We start from the raw sequence: 16415 nt of genomic DNA, 5'->3' as shown, positions 1-16415 counted from the left end.
CCACTCTGCCCGCACTCTGGGATGCCATTTGGGGCCATTGTGGCTACATGACCCCCACATCACAGACACCTGTCTTCTTGGCATTTGGACTTTTTGTTCACTTAGGAAGGAAAAGGAGAGGAAAGGAAAGGGAAGAGGAGCTTTGCAAAGTATTTCATAACAGATCCTGGGCCTCCTATCATTCCTAGTATAACTACCTTAGCACGCATCCCTACCAATAAGGACATTAAAACAACAACAACAACATGTCATTGTTATAGCCAACAAAAACCAAAACTAATTACTAAACATACTCAAAATTTCCTGATTATCTCAAAGATATTCTTTTTATAGTAAGTTTGTTGGAATCAGAATCCATAGATGGTCCATCCACGTCATGCATTTCATTATGTCTCAAGATTCGCACTCCGTAGAAGCTTTCTTTCTGTTTCCCTCTACACCTTGATTTGTTTGGTGAACTGGACATTTGTCTGTAGAATTTCCCACGTAGTGATTTGTGTCCTTGCTTTCTTGTGGCATTATTTAACTTGTTTCTTGTTTCTTGTATTATCTATGAATTGGTAAACATAGAGATCTTTAAAAACAGCTCTGTTGGGACAGAATTTACATAATACACACTTGAAGTGTACAATTCTGTGGTTTTTAGTATATTTGCAGATATGAGCATCCATCATCACCGTCCATTTTGGAATATTTTCATGCTGTACCATTTAGCTATCACCTCCCTATCCTCCGATCCCGCAGCCCTAGGAACCACTCAGCTATTTTCTGTCTCTATAGATTATCCAATTCTGGACATATGTATGAATAGAATTATATAATATGTGGACTTTTGACTAACTTCTTTCACTTAACATAATGTTTTAAAGGCTTACCCATGCTGTAATATGTGTGAGCACTCCATTCCTTTTTATGGGTGAATAATATTCCATTTTGGGACATACCACAGTTTATGATTAGTCTGTTGATGGACACTTGGCTATTGTGAATAATGCAGCTATAAATGGTACGTACAAGTTTTTGCATGGACATATGTTTCATTTCTCTTGGATATATATCTAAGAGTGGGATGCTAGGTCAAATGGTAACTCTGTACTTTGTCTCTTGATGAAATGCCAGACGGTTTTCCAAAGCAGCTATACCATTTTACATTCCAACCAGCAGTGTATAAGGGTTATAATTCCTCTATATCATCACCAACACTTGTTATTATCTGACTTTTTGATTCTAGACATACTAGTGGATGTAAAGTGGTATACCATTGTGGTTTTGATTTGCATTTTCCTTGATGACTAATGAGGTTGAGCGTTTTTTCATGTGCTTATTGGCCGTGTGTGTATCTTCTTTGGAGAAATGACTATTCAGATCCTTTGCCTACATTTCTTCCTTTTCTTTTTTTTCTCTTCACTTTTTACTGTGGTAAAATATATGTAATATAAAATTTACCATCTTAACTACTTTTTGAGTGTACAGTTCAATGATATTAAGTATGTTTATATAGTTAGGCAACCACCACCGCCAATCCATCTCCAGAACCCTTCTCATCTTTTAAACCTGAAACTTTATACCTATTGAACAATAACTTCCCATTCCCAACCCCCAGTCCCTGGCATCCACCATTTTACTTTCTGTAACTATGATTTTGACTACTGTAAGTATACCTCATATAAGTGGAATCATATAGTATTTGTCTTTTTGTAATTGGTTTATTTCACTTAGCACAATGCCCTCAGGTTTCATCCACATTGTAGAATGTGTCAGAATTTCCTTCCTTTTTAAGGCTAAATAATATTCCATTATATGTATGTATTGCATTGTATCGCATTTTGCTTATCCATTCATCAGTGGATGGATATTTGGGTTGCTTCCATGTTTTAGCTATTGTGAAAAATGATGCTATGAACGTGGGTATGCAAATATCTCTTCCAGACCCCACTTTCGACTTTTATAGTATATATCCAAAGGTGGATTTGCTGGATCATATGGTAATTCATTTGTAATATTTTCTTGAGAAACCATCATATTTTTTCCACAGTGGCTGCACCATTTTACATTCCCACCAGCAGTATACAAGGGTACCAATTTCTACACATCCTCTCCAACATTTATTTTCTATTTTCTTTTTTTTTTTTTTTTTTTTTGCTGTATGCAGGCCTCCCACTGTTGTGGCCTCTCCAGTTGCGGAGCACAGGCTCCGGACGTGCAGGCTCAGCGGCCATGGCTCACGAGCCTAGCCGCTCCGCGGCATGTGGGATCTTCCCGGACCGGGGCATGAACCCATGTGCCCTGCATCGGCAGGCGGACTCTCAACCACTGCTCCACGAGGGAAGCCCTCTATTTTCTTGATAGTAGCCATCCTAATGGATGTAAGATGGTATTTCATTGTAGTTTTGATTTGCATTTCTCTAATGATGAGTTTTGTTGGTCTCTTTATATTCATCCTTATTAGAGTTCATTGAGCTTTTTGGACGTTTATACTCGTGTATTTAATCAGATTTGGAAAATTTCTGTCATTATTTCTTCAAGTACTATATCTTTCTCTTTTTACTCTCTTCTCCCTCTAGCATTCTAGCAATGCATATGTTGATCTATTTTATGGTATCCCACAGGTCCTTTAGGCTCTGTTCACTTTTCTTCAATCTTTTTTCCTTCTGTTCCTGGGACTCAAAAATTTCAATTGTCCTATCTTCAAGCTCCCTGATTCTTTCTTCTGTCTTGTGCTTTTCCACTCCAGAGTTTCATTTTGGTTCCTATTTAGGTTTTCTAAATAGGTTTTATTGATGTTTCTATTATTTTCGTACATCATTTTCTTGACTTTCTCCACATCTTTATTTAGTTCTTTGAGCATCTTTAAGGCACCTTCAAGTTATTTTAAAGTCTTTTTCATGAATATTTATCCCTCTGTTTTTTCTAAGAGTTTTATAGTGTTAGCTTTTCCATTTAGGCTTTTGGTCCATTTTGAGTTAATTTGTATATTTGGGGTGAGGCAATGTTTCGATTTTATTATTTTACAGGTGGATATCCAGTTTTCTCAGCATCATTTGTTGAAAAGACTATTCTTTCCCCCATTGAATATGTTTGGCATTGCTGAAAATCGATTGACCATATATGTGTGGGTGTATTTCTGCATCTCAATTCCATTCTGTTGATCCCTATGTCTACCTTTATGGCAGTACAACATTGCCTTGATTACTGTTGCTTAGTAGTAAGTTTTTAAGTCAAAGAGAGTGAGTCCTCTGACTTTGTTCTTTTTCAAGATCGTTTTAGCTATTCAGGGAACCTCACAATTTTATATACATTTTAGAAACAGCTTGTCAATTTTTACAAAGAAGTCAGATGGGTTTCTTATAGGAATTGTGTTGAATGTACAGATCAACTGGGGGATAGAGAGTATTGCCATCTTAACAATGCTGTCTTCTGTCCATTAACATGGGATGTTTTCCCACTTATCTAGATCTTTAATTTCTTTTGACAATGTTTTTTTAGTTTCCAGAGTGTAAGTTTTCCACTTACTTTGTTAAATTTATTCCTCTCTATATATTTGTTTCTTGGATGCACTCATGAATGCAATTGTTTTCTCAATTTCATTCTCATTGTGTTCTTTGCAAGTATATAACTACAATTAATTGTTTATATTAATCTTATATCGTGCAAACTAGCTGAACTCATTTATTAGTTCTAATAGTAGTTTTTAGTGATTCCTTAGTGTTTTCTACATATAAGATCATATTATCTGTGAATAGAGATAGTTTACTTCTTTCAAATCTGGATGCATTTTATTTCTTTTTATTGACTATTTGCCCTGGCTAGAACACCCAATAGAATAATAGAAGTGGCAAGAGTGGTCGTCTTTATCTTTTTACTTATCTTAAGGGGAAAGCATCCAATCTTTCACCATTAGGTATGATGCTGTGAGTTTTTGTGGATGTCCTTTATCAGGTTAAGTAAATTTCCTTCTACTTTTTTGAGTATCTTTTAACATGAAAAAGTGTTGGATTTTGTCAAATGCTCTTTATGTGCCTATTGAAATAATTATGTGATTTTTGTTTTTTATTCTATTGATATGTTCAACTCCATCAATTGGTTTTCAGATGTTAAACCAACCTTGCATTCCTGGAATAAATTCTGCTTGGTCATAGTGTATAATTATTTTTATACGTTTCTGGATTTGGTTTGCTAGTACTTTTTGTTGAGGATTTTTTGCATCCATATTCATAAGAGATATTAGTCTGTAGTTCTCTTTTCTTGTAGTTTCTTTGTCTGGTTTTGGTATCAGGGTACTACTGGCCTCATTGATTGAATTTGGAAGTATTCCCTCATCTTCTACTTTTTGGAAGAAATTCCAAAGAATTTATATTAATTTTTCTTTAAACATTTGATAGAATTCAGCAGTGAAGTTATCTGGTCCTGGGCTTTTCTTTTGGGGTACTTCTGTTTACTGCTTAATATCTTCACTTGTTATAGGTGTATTCAGATTTTGTATTTCTTCCTGAGTCAGTTTTGATAGTTTGTGTCTTTCTAAGAATTTGTCCATTTCACCTAATATCAAATTGGTTGGCATAAAATTTTCCACGGTATTCTTTTATAATCTTTTTTATTTTTATAATGTGGGGAAAATGTTCCCCTTTTCATTTCTAAGTATAGTAGTTTGAGTCTTCTTTGTTTTTTAATTTGGTCAATCTAGCTAAAGGTTTGTCAAGTTTGTTGACATTTTCAAAGAACCAACTTTTGGTTTCATTGATTTTTTTTCTATTGTTTCTCTATTCTCCATTTTGTTTATCTCTGCTTTAATCTTTATGATTTTCTTTCTTCTGCTTGCCTTAAGTTTAGTATACTCTTCTTTTTTTCAGGGTCTTTAAGTGAGGGGTTATGTTATTGATTTGAGATTTTGTCTGTCTTAATATAGACATTTACAGCTATAAATTTCTTAAGTATAGCTGTAGCTCATAAGTTTGGTCTGTTGTGTCTTCGTTTTCATTTATTTTAAGTATTTTCTTATTTCCCTCCTGATATCTCTTTGACTCATTAATTATGTAGGAGTTTTTTTTGAATTTCTATGTATTTGTGAGTTTCTGAATTCTTTTCCTGCTGTTGAGTCCCAGTTTCATTCCATTTTGGTCAGAGATTGTATCCCCTTAGTGTGGCATTATTGTTATACATATTAAATCTATTATATTAATGTTACAGACTTAACAATGCATTGTTATATTACCTTACCCTCTGAAATTATTTCCTTAGCCTAATGCAGCTTTGCTCTGCCCACCTCCTTTGTACTGTTATTGGCAAATATGTTATACATATATTACATTTCTATGTTAGGCCCAACATTACATTATATTCATATTATTTTATACAATTACTTTTAAATAAGTTAATATTGAAGTTTCTAATTGCCTTCTTGAGAGAAGAGACCTAAGTTTTCCTCACCATGTCATTACTATTATCCAGCATTCCAACTATTTTTGGAACATGCATGAAGACAGTCTGATTTTCTGTTCTAATGTGGACTAATAGATTACTAAAGCAAACCCATTATTCTAAGGACATAGTCTCATTGGAGTCTTGGGTGAGTTTCAGCCTGTTGTGTATACTATATCTTCCTCTTTTATGGTTTTCACTCACTTTAATTGGAGTTATTTCTCAAAACAGGTGCATGGGCATGAACTTTCTCATTCCTACATGTCTGAAAATATATTTTGAAGTCACTTTGATTCACCTTATGGTTGCCTGTAGCATGGCTGCTCTGATTCTTAATCTTTTGTAGATTACTTTTTCTTTACCTACTAGACATTTTTAGTTTTTTCTTTACCTTCTACAATGACGTGGTCATGAATCTGTGTGTACCTTTTCTTATTCATTTTTCCAGAGATGTGATGAACCCTTTCCATATGAAAATTTTTGTTTTTTCTTAGGTCATAGCAATTTCCTTATATTATTTCTTTGATAATTTCTTACCTTCTTTATTCTTTACCCTTAGAACACCTTGTTGAGGGATCTCTTGGATTGATCTTCTGTCTCTTCTTTCCTGCAAGTTTCCAGTTCTTTGAAAATTTGCTCTATGTTCTGAAAGCTTTCCTTGATGATCTTCCAAACTTAATATATGTATAATTTTACAAATTGTATATTTAATTTCTAAAGGAAAATTTGTTATCTTCTGATTGTTTTACTTTTTTGTGCATCTTGTTCTTTTTAATGGTTAAAAAGAAGAAGAACATTTTTACTTTTTGGTGTTATTAATATGAGTTGTTTTTAATATTTTGTCTATTTTCCAACTTAACTTGTGGGGTCAGGTGTTTGTTAGCTTATCATGATTTTTCTTTTCATGGTACTGACATTCTTAAGATGCCCAGTACATTTCCTTGCCATATAGAAGAACAAGAGACTGGACTGATTTTCCTGGGATGGATCTCCTCTGCTGTAATACATTTAGGTATCTTTCCCTCTAGTCTTTCCTGGCATTAGCATTGAAGACTGACTGAGATTATGTGTGTGTGGTGGGTGAGACATGGGGTAGGGATATTTTGGAGGGGATTAGGTGAAGGGAAGCTGTTGTATGACAGATTAGAGGACTGTAGGGTGAGAAGGGGTGGAGGGGGCTCGGACTTTTACGCTGGGTACCTCCCAGGAGCGTTTTACTTGGAATCACCTTTACCCTCCTATAGCCTTAATTTTCCCCAGACGTCTTATTTAATTTCTTTGGATAAACATTCTCTGGCTTCTTCCCTGAAGGCAAAATACTAGTTTGGCTATAAGGAGGCAAAGGGGAAGGAGGGGGTGGTGGAGCTGCTGGCTAAGTTACTCTGGAGCATTCTCCAGGCAGCCTAACTGCTCTCCCTCCCACCATTGCTCCTCTCTCTCCTCAGCTGCAGGATCCGCCCTCCCCTCTACATTCTAGGCTACCCTCCTCCTCACTCTTTTATTTCAACAGCCTTCCTCTTTTCTGCTAGCCCACAGTGTGCTGATGTTACAGTATCCACTGGCAATCCACATCCTTCTTTTTTGTTTTAGAAGTTTATTCCTCTACTGTCATTTCACTGGGTTTGGCGAAGATGGGATAAGACAATGCCTATACTCAGCCTTACATTTTAAATTAGAATTTCTTTACTCATGCCTTTCCTGTAAAAAGAGAATCATTTAATGATGTAAGACATCAGCTATTCACCCATCTCTATTTTCTATCGACAATTACAAAATTAAAGAAGTAAAAACACATAGGTACATTTTAGTATCTTCCCCACTCAATATTTGGTAAGGGACCTTCCCTCCTTTTTTTCTGTAAATACACCAGTGCCCTAGGGGAGCTTGGAGCTAATGTGTCCACAACATTTCTGTGCTTCTCTGGCATGGCTCTGAAGAAACCCTGATTGGTGAACATTTCCTATGAATTTCCCTTTTGGATACCGTGGTCAGGCTTCTACCTTTTTTCTCTTCTATTATCAGAAACAGACTTTGCTGACTTTTGGGTAAACTTGGGGATGATTGAGGCTCCTTAGTACCTTGGAACTGGAAAAAGAAGGGACATTACACCTAGAAGGAACCAGGGCCAGGCAGCCCAAAATAGTCCCCCCCTGGATGTGGCTGGTCAGGGAAACCATGGGGTGGGAGGGGGAGATTGGAAGATCTCCAGGATCCCAGCTGTGCAGGGATTCATGATCAAGCTTACAGTTTGGATGGAAAATGAGTGTACATGTGGAGCAAGACATCAATTGGAAAATGTAAGCAACTGGCGTGCAAGATTCCAAGTACGACCCTTGGCATTGCAGCCCCGGGGGCTGATGTGGATCCAGCACTGTGGCCATTGGGTTTAGGAGGGACTTGGACTGCACCTTAATTTCAAGTCTGGAAGAAGCCAGGCAATGTGGCCAGGATGGGTCTACATCCTATCTGTGTTAGGTTGCATTCAGGCATGAACTTTTGGGGGTGGGAAGATGTCAGTGGATCCAGCCAAAGCTGAGACAGTAGACAGAGGGCTGCAGGTCTGTATGTGCAACTGTTCCTGTGGAATCAGAGTTTTCATCAGGAGACATCTTCAACTGACAGCTTTGCCTGTTCTAGTGCCACCCTTTGGACGGGGCTGAATGTAATCATTTTGTCATCGATTGAATGTACTCCTTAAGGCATGATTTTTTTTTTTTTTGGCCGCACCACGTGGCTTGTGAGATCTCAGTTCCCAAACCAGAGATTGAACCCGGGCTGTGGCAGTGAAAGCCTGGAATCCTAACCACTAGGCCCCCAGGGAACTCCCTTAATATACCATTTTTAAATGCACAATTTCTAAATGCCTACAGAGCAACTCCACATAAGTGTTCTAGGCAACTTGAGCCTACCACGTCTAAAGGGGAAGGTATCATCCCATCGTTCCCAGCTCCTCACCCCAGCTGCCCCCTGGATGCCTTCCCATGGCTTGCCCAGTCAGCAAGCCTCTGCCACCAGCACCTCCCTCTCACACTCCACATTCTCTGACTGACCAATCCCCTAAATATCTCTGAAAGGGTCCCTCTCTTCCTGGATTGTCAGTGCATTTCCCCCCACCCTTCACTGCCAGCAGGAGGCTCCGCTAATGTCATTCCCTGCTCTAAATCTCTCCAGGATGGCCGTTGCCTTCAGGGTAAGTTTAAATTGCTCAGTATGGTATGAAAAACAGGAACAGCAAACATTTACTGAGCATGTACTAGGGGCCCTGCACTGTGTGAAATTCTTCATGCACATTAATCAGTTACTTCTGATGAGAATCCTATGAAGTAGGACTATTATGATAACAAATTTACATGGGAATGAAGGCTCAGAGAGGTCGGTAACTTGCCCTAAAGGGCACCATTAGGAGGTGACAGGTGGGGAGGTGAACCCAGGTGCTTGAAACTGGCTTCTTGTCACTACACCAGACAGTTATCTTGGGGGTTGGGGGGGAGGTCCGATGGTAGTTCACAAAGCACACAGAATGCTGCTTGGCACCCAGCTGGGTGACGAAGGAAAGCGCTGGTGTCTGGCTGGTTTACATCTCAGTGGAGCATCTTGAGAATGTCCCATCATTTCTGTTTTGATACTGGGTGGGTGGAGGGGCTGAATGAACAGGGCAGGTACTGTCACGTTCCTGTCAACAATGCAATTAGACCAACAGAGCTTCAAGCTGTACTCTTCTCGCCCAGTATTTCTCAGAGTGGGGTCCCTTGTCCACTGGAACCTGCTAGAAATGCAAATTCTCAGGCTCCACCTGCTGAGTCAGAATCTCTTGGGGTGGGGGTGTCAGGCAGTCTGTGCTTCCAGAAGACCCTAGGGGCTTTTGATGCTGCTCAAGCTGAGAACCACAGTCTAGTGAACGCATCCTTCCTGGCCTGTACATTTTGGGGCCTCTGCCTGGGGCTTTGTGTCACAGGGTTGCTTCATGGCTAAGAAGAAAATGTTTGGGGAGGGCAACACCAGATAATATTGAAGGAAGCTTCCAGCTCTCAGTTCAATTTCTTCGCCACTGTGTTCTGCCAGCCACTAGAGGGAGCAAAAGGCACACAGCTTCTATCCTGGGAAAGGGATGGCTGAGCCTCACCTGTAAGGATGCAGGTGAGCGTCCAACCTCCGCTTCTCAGCAGTCCAGGCAGGCTTGCAGGAGAGCCTGCTGTCCACGCTACTCTGTGCTTCTTCTCTTCCTAGTTTGCTCTGTGTTCACAGATTTTCACAAAGTTATCAGGTTAGCTTTGTGGGATGGCTCTGTCCTCCCTGGGTCTGCATTCTGCGCCCAGTGTTCTCCCCCGCCAAAGTACATTTGGCATGGTCTCTGGTGGTGAGCACTGCAGGGTCAGACAGCTTGGGGATGCATTGAGTGCCCCAGCCTTCCTCCTTTAAGCTGGAATTAGGACTTTTTTGGTACTTTCTTGAGCAGTGCCTTATCAGCTGGCATCCTGGAAGCCTCACAGAGGTGAGCACTTAGAACTAGCAGGGCCCCAGAGAATCTTCCTGGGATGAAAGTTCTGCATTTAGAGAGACTACAATTCTATCCATTTACAGAGCTCATAAAAAATTATTTTTAAGGTAGAATTTTCTGTGCTAGTTGATACAAGCAACAAGGAATTATTATACTTTCTGAACAGTTTGAACAAAAGTTCATAAACCCAATACTGCTGGAAAGTTAGAGTTCCAAAGGGCTGATCAAGCAGCCCCACATCTGCAAGGGCATGGAGGCTCACCTGTGAGGTGATCAGGTGTGCTCAGACCAGTCTGCAACTTAGCTGTCCTCTCCTTTCCCCTCCTGGATGACTGCCCCCTGCATCACCCCATCCTCATGGCACTCACGTCCACCACTGCCCTCTTCCACTGCTCATCAAGGTGAAGAGCCCAGACTACAGAGCAAAACCCGGGCATAGGGTGTCCCTTCTGACAGATGTCCACATCTGGCTTAGTCAACCTTGATGGAGAAAACGTCCAGAATCAATGAAGGGGGGTGGTGAGAAGAGCTCAGAGACTTCACTCAGTCTCTCCTGTGCCCTCAGATCCCAAACCTGATATTCTACTCCAAAAATTAACATCCTGAGGTTGACCCACCACTTCCCACCTCCACTGCTGCTCCCACCCTTGCAGATACTGCTAGGACAGTGAGGTGGAATTGCTGGATCACATGGGAAATCTATTTTTAATTTTTTGACGAATCTCCATGCTGCTTTTCCACAGTGGCTGCATCAATTTACATTCCCACCAACAGTGTAGGAGGGTTCCCTTTTCTTCGCATCCTGATCAACACTTGTTATTTTTTGTCTTTTTGACAATAGCCCTTCTGACATGTGTGAGGTGATATTTCACTGTGGTTTTAATTTGCATTTCTGTGGTGATTAATGATGTTGAGCATCTTTCCATGCCGGTTGGCCAACAGGCCATCTGTATGTCTTCTTTGGAAAAATGTCCATTCAGGTCCTTTGACCATTTTTAATCAGGTTATTTTTCTTTTTTATGTTGAGTTGTGTGAGTTTTTTGTATATTTTGGATATTAACCCTGTATTGGGCTTATTATTTGCAAATATCTTCTCCCATTCTATAGGTGGCCTTTTTTTGTTGTCAATAGTTCCCTTCACTGTACAAAAGCTTTTTAGTTCGATGTAATCTCATTTGTTCATTTTTGCTTACATTTCCCTTGCCTGAGGAGACATGTCCAAAAAACTATTGCTAAAACCGATGTCAGAGAGTGTCTGCCTAGGTCTTCTTCTAGAATTTTTATGGTTTCAGGTCTTACATTTAAGTCTTTAATCAATTTTATTTCTGTATATGGTGTGAGAAAGTATTCTAGTTTGATTCTTTTGTATGTCCAGTTTTCCCAACACCGTTTATTGAAGAGGCTGTTTTTCCCCATTATGTATTCTTGATTTGGCCCATTTTTAAGTCTGGTTGTTTTTTTTCTTATTATTGGTTTTAAGAGTTCTTTGTATAGTAGAATATTGTATTGGATAATAGTCCAAACTTATTATTTTATTATTTATTGTTATTATATATTATTTTATTTATTAGATATGTCTCTTGCAAATATTTTCTTCCCATCTGTGGCATGTCTTCTCATTCTCTTGACAGTGTCATTTGAAGGGCAGAAGTTTTTAATTTTAATGAAATCCAGCTTCTCATTTCCTTCTTTCATGGATCATGCCTTTGATATCATAAATAAAAAGTCATCATCAAACCCACAGTCATCTAGGTTTTCTCCTATGTTATCTTGTAAGAGTTTTATAGTTTTGCATTTTACATTTAGGTTTATCATCCATTTTGAGTCAATTTTTGTGAAGAGTGTACAGTTTGTGTCTAGGTTCAGTTTTTTGCATGTGGTTGTCCAGCACAATTTGCTGTTCTAGCACCATTTGTTGAAAAGACAATATTTACTCCATTGTATTGCCTTTGCTTCTTTGTCAAAGATCAGTCATCTATATTTGTGTGGGTCTATTTCTGGGCTCTCTATTCTGTTCCATTGATCTATTTGTCTGTTCTTTCACTAATACCACACTATCTTGATTACTGAAGCTTTACTGTAAAACTTGAAGTTGAGTCTTATCAGTCCTCCAACTTTATTCTTCTCCTTTGGTATTGTGTTGGCTACACTTGGTCTTTTGCTTTTCCATATAAACTTTAGAATAAGTTTGTCAATATACACAATATCTTGCTGGGATTTTGATTGGGGCTGCATTGAATCTATAGATCAAGTTGGGAAGAACTGACGTTTTGACAATATTGAGTCTTTCAATCCATGAATACCGAATATATCTTCATTTATTTAGTTTTTTAAAACTTTCTCTCATAATTTTGTAGTTTCCCTCATATAATTGTGTATATATTTTGTTAGATTTATAACTATTTCATTTTGGGGGTGCTAATATACTGGGTTGGCCAAAAAGTTTGTTTGGAGTTTTCCATAAGATGTTTTGGGAAAAACCCAAACAAGCTTTTTGGCCAACCCAATAAATAGTATTATGTTTTTAATTTCAAATTCAACTTGTTCATTGCTTATATATAGGAAAGCAACTGACTTTTGTATAGTAACCTCTTATCCTGCAATCTTGCTACAATCATTGATTAGTTCCAGGAATGTTTGGTTGTTTGTATTTTGGTTGTTGTTGCTGTTGATTTTTTTGGATTTTATTCATAGACAATCATATCATCTGTAAGCAAAGACAGTTTTATTTCTTCCTTTCCAATCAGCATACATTTTATTTCCTTTTCTTGACTTGTTGCATTAGCTGGGACTTCCACTATGATGTTGAAAAGGAGTAATGAGATGGGACATCCTTGCCTTGTTCCTGATCTTACTGGGAAAGCTTCAAGTTATTTGTAATATTCCTTTATTATCCTTTTAATGTCTGTGAGATCTGTAGTGATGACCCCTCTTTCACTTCTGATATTAATAATTTGTGTCTTCTTTCATTTTTTCTTACTTAGCCTGGTTAGAGGCTTATTGATTTTATTTATCTTTTCAAAGAACTAGCTTTGGGGATCATTGATTTTCTGTATTGATTTCCTATTTCAATTTCATTGATTTCTGCCCTAATTTTTATTATTTCTTTCCCTTTACTTAACTTGAACTTAACTTGCTTTTCCTTCTCTAGTTTCCTAAAGTGGAAGCTTAGATTATTGATTTCAGATTTTTCTTCATTTTCAATATATGCGTATTGAACTAAAACAAAGGCTCTCATCCGCACTTTTATGTGCTTTTTTGCTATGCAAAGCCTAACGTAGTTTTCTGGGGTTAACATTCATGTGTCATCACTGTAGCAGAATCCCTTTATGTATCTGGAGAAGTTTGTCCTAGGTTTGTCTGGGCTGCTGGGCTTTTAAAATCAGCCATTGGCATTTCCAGCACATGGCAGGTGAGTCCACACAGATGGCTCTGTGTGCTGCAAGTTCTCTGGGCAGGAGCTAGATCAGAGTTTCAGCAAGTATTTATAGGAGTGAAGTAAACTGCCTACTTCTTTATATGGCTTACTCTTCTGTGTGCTTACATGTGTGCATGTTTATACTGGCCAGCCTACGTACTACAAAAACACTGACCAGTGTTCCTCAGCTTGGCAGCATGTTGGAATCATGGAGGGAACATACAACACGCTAGTGCCCAGGCCCCATCCCAAGCTCCTGGTGAAGTTGGCCTAGGCATGGGGTTACTGAGAGCAACTCAGGTGATGCCAACGTGAGCCCAGGTTTAGACCACTGTCCCAGACACTTTCCCAACATAAATCCTTCTTCATCTGTCTCTATTGCCCCAGAACATAAATGAGTGTTAATCATTAAGAAGTGGAAATAAGGAGTCAATGATGTAAAGGCAACACCTCGATAATACTAGGCTCAAGCTGAGCTCCTGGGTGCCTTCAGCATCCAAGGAAGGGGCCTGTTGTGTTACCCAGGGGGTCTTTCTGGGTGGGGAATTCTAAGGAGCCCCAGGAGGATTAAACAACCTTGATGCAAAGATGCCAGAAAGTCTTGCAAAAAGATTTTTTTCTGAATGTGCCCATCAGATTACACCCTTACTGAGGCTTAATGCCCAAGAGTCAGGGGACCCCATGGCCTGGGAAGTTTCTTCCCCTTCAGTGCTTACAGAGGTGGGTGGGGAGGAGCCTCACATCAGAGTTGGAACCCAGGAGAGGAGAGCATCCTAATTTTAAAAAGTTTAAAGCCCAGGGCAGATGGCCTGGGCAGGGGCTTCTGATATACACACCTGAAGCATAGATTTAGAGAGAGAATGAGATATGGGACTGAAGGCCTAGAGATGGACATCCCATTGGTGGGTTGATGGAGGGGGAGAAAAAAGGGTGGCCACATTAAGAAAGGAGAGTGAGATTAAGAACTTGGAGAAGGATGGATGGACCTAGAGATTGTCATATTGAGTGAAGTAATTCAGACACAGAAAGGCAAATATCATATGATATCACTTATATGTGGAATCTAAAAGATGTTACAAATAACTTATTTACGAAACAGAAATAGAGTCACAGATGCAGAAAAGAAATTTATGGTTACCAGGGGGAAAGGGGCGGGGGAGGGATAAATTGGGAGATTGGGATTTGCATATGCACACTATTATATATAAAATAGATAACCAATAAGAACCTACTGTATAGCACAGGGAACTCTACTCAGTACTCTGTAATTACCTATATGGGAAAAGAATCTAAAGAAGAGTAGATATATGTTTATGTATAACTGACTCATATTGCTGTACAGCAGAAACTAACACAACATTTTAAATCAACTATACTCCAATAAAATTAACAAAAAAATAACTTGGGGAAAGAATATTGGGACAAGTAAGTGAGGAGAATAGATGTGCCTTCAGATCCTTGAGGGAGGGATGGTTGTTCCCTGGTTGTTCCAAGGGAGGGATGGGTCCCAGCAATGAGGCTGGAGAGAGGGGTTGGGGTACCCAGGCATCCCAGACCCATTGTGAGGGTCATCAATGGGACTGGAGCACTAGTGGGTACAGCCAGGGGCCTACTCCCTGCCCCGTCTCCATTCCCTCTCAAAGAAGTAGGGCCCCGGGGCTGCATCCGGAGCACGTTGGGACACTGCTCCTGGCCAGAACTCATACTGCCTCCTTCAAGTGTGGTCTATACTGTGAGTGTACCGGCTCAGGGTGGGGGGACTGGTGACCCCCAGGGACCAGAGCACAGGGCCATTGTGCAGAGGGAAGAGGCAAAGCGCCACCCAGCACCCTCACCCCATCTCAGGCCTTCATCTATTCAGGAGAAGTTCATGGACAGGCACCCTACTAAGCTTTAGAACTGAGTGACCAGAAACGTGCAGCACTGCCCCTCCATCCCAGCAAGGGTCACTCTCCAGTGGGAACTTGGAGCCCCTCCTCACAACTGTGGGCTCCTTTCTGGCAGGTGTGCAGGATGCTGACAGCTGGCCTGGGGAGGGGTGGTGAGGAAGGACGGGGGTCTGAAGGTGCTGACCTGGTGGCTGAGCTAGGTTCCCAGGTGGAAGAAGAGGTCTGGGCCAGTACCGCCGGGCAAAGGCCTGCAGGTGGCAGGGGCAGGGGAGCCTGCAGACACCGCTGGGTGGTGCAGGACAGAGGTTTCTGGGATGAATCCCATGAGGGCAGGAGGGGAGCCAGAGAGAGGAGGCTGTTGGGATGCAGAGGATCTCACCACGGCCCCTGGTTGCTAAAGGTGGGGGAGGCCATGGCTCAGTCCCAGAGGGGTGGACAGATGAACTGACTGAATTTACTGGCCAGTGACAGGGACCAGGGACTTAGCAGACACCACCTCTGAAAGCACAGGGAAACCCTGGGTCGCTAAGGAGGCTGCGTCTCCAGTTCTGACTCCCAGTGGGGGGCGTTCTTCTTCCTTTGCCTGTGGGTGGTGCTAACCTTCCCTCTGCACCCTCACAGATCCGCACAAAGGACAGGATCTTTGACAGTATCAACGACCTCATCAACCACCACCTGGAGAACAGCCTGCCCATCGTCTCTGCCGGGAGCGAGCTCTGCCTTCAGCAGCCGGTGGAGAGGAACCCGTGACCTGCCAGCTGCCCCGTCCCGACACTGCACCTGCAGTCAGGAGGGCTCACTTCTTCCCGGTAGATGGGTACTGGGCCATGGGAACTCAAGCATCTGCCCACTAGCTCAGAGCTTTGTTCAAAAGCCCCAGGAGGAAGGCCTCCCTAAAGTGCAAGTTTCATAAACTTGTTCCGAATTCTCATGTGCATATTAAAGGTGTACATACCTATACATCCTGTACAAATTATCCCTCTATATTTATATTTTTTAAGACTAAGAAAGATGTAAGACTGATGTTCCGTGCTGTATGTTTTTAATGAAAACAAAGTTTGACTGTAGTTGTCCGGGCAAAATGTTAATTCAGCTGACCCATTCCACTGGGAAAGTCCACTGGGAAGGTATTACCTACTAAGCACAATACAGGGAATAGAAACAGCAGGAGGGTCGGTAATAAACACTTGGG

General features: G+C 40.6%; 1 protein-coding gene across 1 annotated transcript in view; it reads left to right on the top strand.

Moving 5' to 3' along the window:
- SHC3 (SHC adaptor protein 3) overlaps nt 1–15973 on the top strand; it is a gene marked incomplete at both ends in the record, with an annotated part of 140916 nt that extends 124943 nt beyond the window's left edge. The window contains one exon of the mRNA XM_082657300.1: nt 15845–15973. Within this exon, the coding sequence (XP_082513426.1) occupies nt 15845–15973 (129 nt within the window). The remainder of the gene's footprint in view (nt 1–15844) is intronic.
- Nucleotides 15974–16415: the final 442 nt, after the last annotated feature.

Source organism: Grampus griseus (genome assembly GCF_964374135.1).
Source record: "Grampus griseus genome assembly, chromosome: 6".
Lineage (NCBI taxonomy): Eukaryota > Metazoa > Chordata > Mammalia > Artiodactyla > Delphinidae > Grampus > Grampus griseus.
Note: the sequence above shows the minus strand (reverse complement) of the source record. Positions and strands in the feature narration are given on the sequence as shown.